Below are 8,236 nucleotides of genomic sequence, written 5' to 3'. Positions count from 1 at the left end.
CCTGCACATCCTGCATGTGCTGGGGGAGTGCCCTGAGCCGGGGCTGCCCCGTCAGGCACTGCCTGTCTGTCTGTCTGTCTGTCCGAGCAGCGGGGACCTCTGTCTGTCCTGCCGCTCGAGCCGCCGTACCAAAGCTGCAGGCAGAAGGGGTTTTATAGGGAAGGCATATTCCTCCTTGGAGACTTGAAATCTAATCAAAACAGTAATTCCTACAAATTTCCTGCTGTATGCCACCGCTGTATTTTCTAGCAAGCACACTCACTTACGGACAGGTATTTATCAGCAGCCAACGACTCGCTGCGGCCCTGGACACCAGCACTTTCACAGAACCAGGGTCATTTGGGTGGGAACAGACCTCTCGGATCCCCAGGTTGAGGCTGGTGGAAAGCAGTGGCAATGCTGAGGCACGAGGCACGTCTTCCTCTGCCCCCTTTCTTTAGCACAGCTTGCAAAACACCCTGTGAATAATGAAAACACCAGCTTGCCAACCCACTGCCTCTTTCAAAGGTGCTCACAAAAAATCAGCCACCTAATTGAGGAGAAATTCTCGCGGCTCAGGAAGGCAGCTCCTTGTACCTGGGCCTCCCCACTCCTCTCGCGCAGCAGCCCTCAGGCAAGCCGGGATTCTGTGTCAATTACAGGAAAATCAATGAAGATACTGTTCAGGACTCCTCTTCACCATTCAGTGCGGATGATATCCTTCACTTTCTAGCACTGATTCATTTACTTTCAGCCTCTCTAGGGGCTCCTGACATATTGCTATCTCTGAAGAATCTGAAGCAAAAACTGCCTTTGTTTCTCCTGCAACGTGCTCGCGTGCACAGCACCCTGGGACCGCTGCGCGGCCCCGCCAGGGCTGGGGCCAGGGAAACGGGTCAGAACGGAGCACTTTTAGACAGGCTTTTTAAGTATTTCTTGCTGATACACCCCTCAGCCGCCCTCTCCGGTGTCCCCTGCACAGAGGCTGGGTGGGATCAGGGCGCACCATGAGCCAGCAGGGGCCTGGCACACCGCCACCGCCCTGTCCTGCCCGCAGCACTGCGCTCTGCTCCCCTGCGCCCCGCATTGCCCTCAGCCCTCCTGCAACACACCCGGTGCCATGCAGCAGCTCGGGACAAGGTTCAGCTGCATCTCAGGCCGCAGCCCCTCTGCTCCCCCAGCTGCACGCCTGCGCCCCAAAAGAAAGGACGTGAGGACTGCGTAGTCCTACCCCTAGGAGCTTATACCCAGCCCCAACACACGTGGCCAGAAACCACGTAAGAATTAATGCTAGACATTACAGAATTGATTTCCAAAGTGTAAAAAGTTGTAGGTGCTATGTCCTGAGCACACTGGGTGGACGTGCTGAAGCTGGGGACAGCAGGCACCGTGGGGACAGCAGCAGAGGAGCTGATCGGAAACCATGTGAAGAGCCATGCAAGAAAGCTGCCTGCTGTATATCAAAGCAGCATTATTTCCTCAATTTGCATTCTCTTCCCTCTCTGCCAAAGCCACAAGGATCCCAGGGCAATGGGATGCAGTCCTCCGGGCCATACTCAGGCCAAATTCCCAGTGAAGGCTGAAGAACCATGCTGTGACGTAAAACCCAGCCCTGCAAGCTCCTCATGTTCCACCTCTTCAAAGCGAGCCTCATGCATGGGGAGCTTGTAGGATATAGCCCAGAGCAAGGATGGTGCTACAAAGACAATATTTATTATTTATAAGGCACTTCTATGAACTCAGGGCTCAGAGGCAGAGCTGTCTATGGGGGTGAGCTTCATAAGGAAAAAGAAATGTAGCTTGAAGAAACCCGGCAAGTACTGCAGCATGCACAAGTTGTGTTCGTAGGAGACCAACGCTCCTCGGTTTGCAGAAGTGGGGCTCTCCCGGAGTTCACGTGAAGGTTGCTGGGTCATTTACGGGCCAGTTAATTGCAGCCAGGGCTCTTGTAGGTCGCACCGTGGCCCAAACTCCTTGGTTTTAGAAAGCAAGGGGTCTTTGGGTGCGTTTTGCAGCACCGAGGCTGAGAGGCAGACCCCACAGCGCTGTACTGGCCATCTGCAGCCCCCGGCAGCCCCCAGCCCTCCTGCCAGGGGGACACCGTGGGGCTGGGGGCACTGTGGGGCTGGGGACACCGCGGGTTTGGGGACACCGCAGGTTTGCAGGGTGCAGCCCAAAGCGCAGCCGGGAGCCGTTGGCGGAGGGGGCACGGGGCCGAGGAACGGTCCCGGGGGGGGAGCCCCGATCCCAAAGGGCACCGGGGGCTCCGCGGGGCCGTGCCGGGCACCCCGGGGCCGTCGGGGGCAGCCGTCGGGGCGCACCCCCGGGGCTGCCGGAGGGAAGCGGGGCCGGGGGGGGCCGGGCGGGGCGACGGGGGGGGCCCGGCGGCGCTCGGGGCTGCGGGAGCCGGGCCTTGGGCTTGCGGCTGCCATTTCAGCGCCGCCGCTCGCTCGCTCCCTCCATTTTCTCGGCGGTGCCGGCCCCGTCCCCGCCGCCGGGCCGAGCCCGCCGCCCCCGCGCCCGCCGCCCCCCCCCATGCAGCCCCGCGGCGCCCCCCCCGCACACGCCCAGCCGCGGGGCCGCCTCCCGGCATGAGGAGCTGCAAGATGGTGCGGGTGGCCAGCGTGCTGGGGCTGGTGATGCTGAGCATCGCGCTGCTCATCCTCTCCCTCATCAGCTACGTCTCGCTCAAGAAGGACAACATCTTCGGCGCGCCCCGCGCCGCCGGCCCGGGGGGGCCCCGCATGTACATGTTCCACGCGGGATTCAGGTGAGGCCAGCCTGGGGGGGGGCACGGCCCGGGGGCGGGGGCCCTCCCTCCCGTCCCACCCGTCCCACCCGTCCCACCCCCGGCACCCCCGCGCCCGCTCCCCGCCGCCCGCAGCCGGTGCCGGGGGAGCCGCGGCGCTGCTCGGCGGAGCCCCGCGGGAAGGCCCCGGGAAGGCCCCGCGGCCCCGGCCCGGCCCCGCCGCCGCTCCCCCGCAGCCCGGGGACCCCCGGCACGGCCCGGCCCCGGCCCCGCCATCCCCGGGGCTGCGGGAGGCGGGCGGCGACCCCGGACCGCGGGGCTCCCGGGCCGGGCGTGGGATCCTCGGTGCATCGGGGGGGCTGCAGGGTGGGCAGCGGCTCGGCACGGCTCGGCTCGGCACGGTGCAGCTCGGCTCGGCACGGCTCGGCTCGGCACGGTGCATCCCGGCGCAATTGGGCACGGCCCGGCCCGGCCCGGCCCGTCGGGGAGCGGCGCGGAGCAGCCGGCGCTGTCCGTGGTGCTGCCCCCGGCTCGGGCTCGGCTGGAGACGGGGCACGGCCTGCGTGTGCCCCTGGGTTTGTGCCCTGGGTTTGTGCCCCTGGGTTTGTGCCCCTGGGTTTGTGCCCCTGGGTTTGTGCCCCTGGGTGTGCGCCCCTGGGTGTGCACCCCGTGCCCGTGCCCCTGTGCTTGTGCCGCCGTGCCCGTGTGGGTCCGTGCTCTCCCTTGCAGGTCGCAGTTCGCGCTGAAGTTCCTGGACCCCTCGTTCGTGCCCATCACGAACTCCCTGAGCCACGAGCTGCAGGAGAAGCCCTCCAAGTGGGTGTTCAACCGGACCGCCTTCGCGCACCAGAGGTGAGCGCTCGGTGCCCGCTCGCCCCCTCTCACCTTCCCCGAGGTTATCCCCTTCCCCCGAGGGGGTAAGAAAATGCAGCCTGGGGCTGCTAAATACTCCGAGTTCTGAGTAATTCGCCAGCCGTGAGAAACAAAGGCTGAATCAGAGCATTTCCCAAGATGGTTACAGTTATCGTGGAGGAATTGATTATCTCAGAGCAGGACACCAAGCTGCAACACGCATCCTTTTACCAAACGGAACATGACCCAGTTTCCCAGAGTGCGAGAGAAATTGTCATTTATCAAGATAAATGGCTGGCTGCTTAAAACTCGAAACAAATCGGCCTGTAGCAGCCACCAAGTGCCACGTTCACTGAGGGCAGAGCACGCCCAGCACAACTTCCCAGCCGCCAGCAGCTCTGAGCAAGTGCAGTGCGGCTCTGCCTCCTGCCACCGCTCCGGCTGGCTCAGGGGGGCCACCAAGCCCGGACCCCCCTGAGATGCCCTCACGGCACATTGGCTTCTGCCTCCCATCACAGGGTGCGCTGACTTTCATGGCCTCGTGGCAATAGAAGGAGTTTCTCGGTTCCTTAAGCTGCCTCAAAGCTGCCCCGTGCTTCATGTGGAGCAAAATGGGCTTTTCTTTTCCCCACTGTGATGTGAACTCGGTGATGTCTGCCCAGCCTCTGGTATTTATTGGCCTTACTGCAGTATTTATATACAGCAGGGAAGTTAAAGAAAACAGCATCCCATAGCCATTTAAGATAGCTACTGCCATCTTGGCTCTGGCTGTGCCTTGATGAATGCCCGCTGGTTTGGGGCTGCACCGTGACTGTTCACATATCCCACCCAGGAAATGTGAACCCAGGCCCCTCAGCCCTGCAGAGTGGGGCACCTCAGCCCTGCAGCTCCAGCTGCACATTCACATCTCCAGTCCTGGGGCAGCACTGCTGCGGGCACAGCAGGCTGGTGATGAACCTTCAGCACTGCCAAAAGCTGCCCACCGCCCATCAGGAGCCCCAGAGGAGCCCCAGAGGAGCTGTGGGCATCCGAGAGGCGATGGCACTTTGCCTGCCCCATCCCTTCCCTGGGATCTCCCCGGCTGGTGTAGCAGTGCCCCCCCGTAGTATGGCTTCATTCCTGGCACCACCAGCTCATTCTTAATAAATAACTCAGTGTCACCCCTCTGCTGGTTTTAGCTAATGCCTCAGGATCTGCCTCTGCATTTGTCTGTCAGCCATAACCCATAATTAGGGTACCCAGTGGGACTCCATTAATGCTTAGACATTGGAGGATGCGAGCTGGAAGAAAGGTTGTTTGTTTTCCATAAACATGAGCAAATAAAGTGGTATTGGTTTTCTAATTTTATGCCCTGCTAGGGAAATTCCTGAGCAGGGTTGGTTTTGTTTGTTTTTTTAAGTGTTCCTAATAACCCTTGCAAAGATGCTGGCGTGCTTGCTCAAAAAAGACATTAAGGAATTATGTTTACATAAAGGGAGACAGTGACTGTCACTTGTTTTGTGACTCAAAGCTCCTTAATGGGAACACAAGAAATACTTGTATTTAAAAAATCAGCTACGTGTCTGTTAATTCAGCTGGACTTCTTGGTTTTGCTTCAAATGCGTCATGGCAAACACAATATCCATCATTACCAGAGATCCGTGGTCCAGAACCGAGTGAAATGTGTGCAGAGAACAGCAGCAGCAGCAAACTCTTCCGCCAGGCATGTCGCAGCACAAACAGAAATGTGTTTCGCCCTACGCTTCAGGAAGGTGAACGTGGGAAGTGTGTGCTGTTACTTACATTCCTCACACTCATATGGCAAATCCGAGGTTTTAGTCCTGACACTATCGCAGCAGACACGGACACATCCTTACCTGGCATCAGTCAGGACAGGCCAGTAAAGCCAAGCGGAGCACGGGGTGAGCAGCCAGCTCCCTCGTTCCTATTTATGTATATTAATTTTAAAGCTGTTGCACCACTTTGCTCAGGAAACCGCTTTGCTGCATTAAAAAAAAAAAAAAAATCCATCTGGAAGTAAATCTCTCTACCACAGAAAAGGGGGAAGTATAACTCAATGGTTTCTTTTGTCTTTCTGTTTTATTTTAGGCAAGAAATCCTTCAGCATGTCGATGTCATAAAAAATTTTTCTTTGACCAAGAATAGTGTCCGGATCGGACAGCTGATGCATTATGATTATTCCAGCCATAAGTACGTTTTTTCTATTAGCAATAACTTCAGATCACTGCTTCCAGACGTGTCTCCGATCCTCAATAAGCATTACAACATTTGTGCCGTGGTTGGAAACAGCGGAATCCTGACCGGGAGTCAGTGCGGACAAGAAATAGATAAATCTGATTTTGTTTTTCGTTGCAATTTTGCTCCGACTGAGGCATTCCAGAAAGATGTTGGAAGGAAAACCAATCTCACAACCTTCAACCCCAGCATCCTGGAGAAGTATTACAACAATCTTTTGACCATTCAGGATCGCAACAACTTCTTTTTAAGTCTCAAAAAGCTTGACGGAGCCATTCTGTGGATCCCGGCTTTCTTCTTCCACACATCAGCAACAGTCACAAGAACACTGGTTGACTTCTTTGTTGAGCACAGAGGGCAACTAAAGGTCCAGTTGGCTTGGCCAGGAAATATAATGCAACATGTTAACAGGTGTGTGTTTTTCTTTCACATTTAACTTGTCAAAATACATATTTCTCTTTATATAAACACAACTGCATTTATTTTTCTGTTCACGACTAACCTGATAGGCCCTGTCTGGCAAGTCAGGGCCCGGTACCGTCTGCTTTCAGAGCAAACGCACTTTTGTTATTGCTTCAGAGAGTGCTTCAATTATTTCTGTAGGGATTTGTACTGAGGCACATCTGAGGTGGGCTGGTGGAGCGCACAGGGTGTGCTCTGCCATGGGCTCTGCTCCTGCCGGGGCTTTGCGGAGACAGAAGGAGTACGGAGGAGTTGAGTGAGATTCTGCATGAGAAAAGCACCGCTTATAGAAGAACTTGCTCTTCCCAGCTAGCAACTGGGGATGCTAACAGATATCTGCAGAGTGATCCAAGCAAATCTGTACTGATTTATACAAGGAAAATGTGGCGCATGTGACCAGGAGCCAGTGAATCTACCTTTCTGGATAAGGCACTGCTTTTCCAGGTTAAAAAAAAAAAACAAAAAGACATGTGGAAGGGAATCACAGAAGAGAATCAGGCTGGTAATAAGGCAGTTCTGCAGTCCTGTTCATGACAGACTGACCGGAACAGCAATCTTTAGCTTGCTTGGGTTAACAGCTGTGAGCACTGATGGTCTCCATGCAGCAGCATTTTTGACAATCTCCATGCAGTAATTTTTTCTTTTTTTCTTACAGCAAACCCGTGGCATTATGTGTACCCTATACTAACATGCCTTTGTGGGTTTTTTTTCACAGATACTGGAAAAACAAACACCTGTCACCCAAGCGGCTGAGCACAGGTATTCTCATGTATACGCTTGCTTCTGCCATATGCGAAGAGATTCACTTGTACGGATTCTGGCCGTTCGGGTTCGACCCCAACACGAGGGAAGACCTCCCATACCACTACTATGATAAGAAAGGAACAAAGTTCACAACCAAGTGGCAGGAGTCCCACCAGCTGCCTGCAGAGTTCCAGCTGCTCTACAGGATGCACGGTGAAGGACTGGCCAAACTGACCTTGTCGCATTGTGCCTAAGAACCTAATCTTGAAGTGCCAAATGATTGTCTAAAAAGTGCCCAAATCTGAGTTAAACATTCTTCAGATACAATTCTAAAAAAAAAATAATAATAATAATACCCACCCTAAAATATTTTCCATAATATAAAGATGCTTTTTAATCACCCTTGTCACTGCTCATCAAAGGGTTTAAGCATATTTAGCAGTGCAGAAGCATTTATCAAATTCTGTGGATGCTATTCATGCAGCAGCACAGCAAAGTTGAAATATTTTGCATTTATATATATGCTATGAAGTATGTTTTAAAATCTTTTCCTATTTCAGCATTCCACTAAATGCCTCTAAACATCTTAAGTCAATTGTTCCTTTCAGATTAGAATTAGGAGTGCTAATTTTAAAAGGTATCGCTTCTCTCGTATCCATTGCTATTAGTAGCTCAGCATCCGTCTAGTTGGTGTGGCTGACTGAAAAAGCCACCCAGAATCCCAGTGTATCATCACTGATGAGTTCTTCAGCGTGGATCCCAAATTTCCACAGCTTGCATATTTTCGTATTTACTGAATTTTACATTTTTTTAAGACCTCGCAGAGAAGGTGAAAATACGGCTTGTACTTTAGCTAGGCATTTGTATTACTCTTAGAATACTCCGGTGTTTTAAGGCAGTTGGGGCCACTCCCTAGTCCAAATTAGACCGACTGAAACATTTTCATTCACATCTGTGTGACACTATTTGGTCTTTTAATTTTGGTTGCTGAATACCCAACGGGTGGCCGTAGGTCTCTGAGGAGTGTTCACCCCTGGAGGCGAGCCCCAGGGCGGCACCAGGCTGTGCGCCCCTCTCGAGGCTGCATCCTTGGTGTGAAGCACATTTTGGGAGACGACGTCTCCTCGGCTGTGAGCACACGGAGCCTGTGCCCGTACCACAGTGCAGGGAAGCGCCGGGGAGCCCACGCCTTGCAGTGCTCCACGCCGCTCGGTG

General features: G+C 54.6%; 1 protein-coding gene across 1 annotated transcript; it reads left to right on the top strand.

Annotated features, from left to right (window-relative positions):
• Positions 1-2,570: 2,570 nt before the first annotated feature.
• Positions 2,571-7,347, top strand: LOC309890378 (alpha-N-acetylneuraminate alpha-2,8-sialyltransferase ST8SIA3; the record flags this gene model as incomplete). Its single annotated transcript, XM_082784154.1, has 4 exons — positions 2,571-2,749; positions 3,458-3,580; positions 5,669-6,226; positions 6,993-7,347. 4 exons carry the CDS (start codon positions 2,571-2,573, stop codon positions 7,273-7,275), a joined length of 1,143 nt encoding a protein of 380 aa, XP_082640280.1. The 3' UTR covers positions 7,276-7,347.
• Positions 7,348-8,236: the final 889 nt, after the last annotated feature.

This window comes from Aythya marila (assembly GCF_965140915.1).
Source record: "Aythya marila genome assembly, chromosome: Z".
Classification (NCBI taxonomy): Eukaryota; Metazoa; Chordata; class Aves; order Anseriformes; family Anatidae; genus Aythya; species Aythya marila.
Note: the sequence above shows the minus strand (reverse complement) of the source record. Positions and strands in the feature narration are given on the sequence as shown.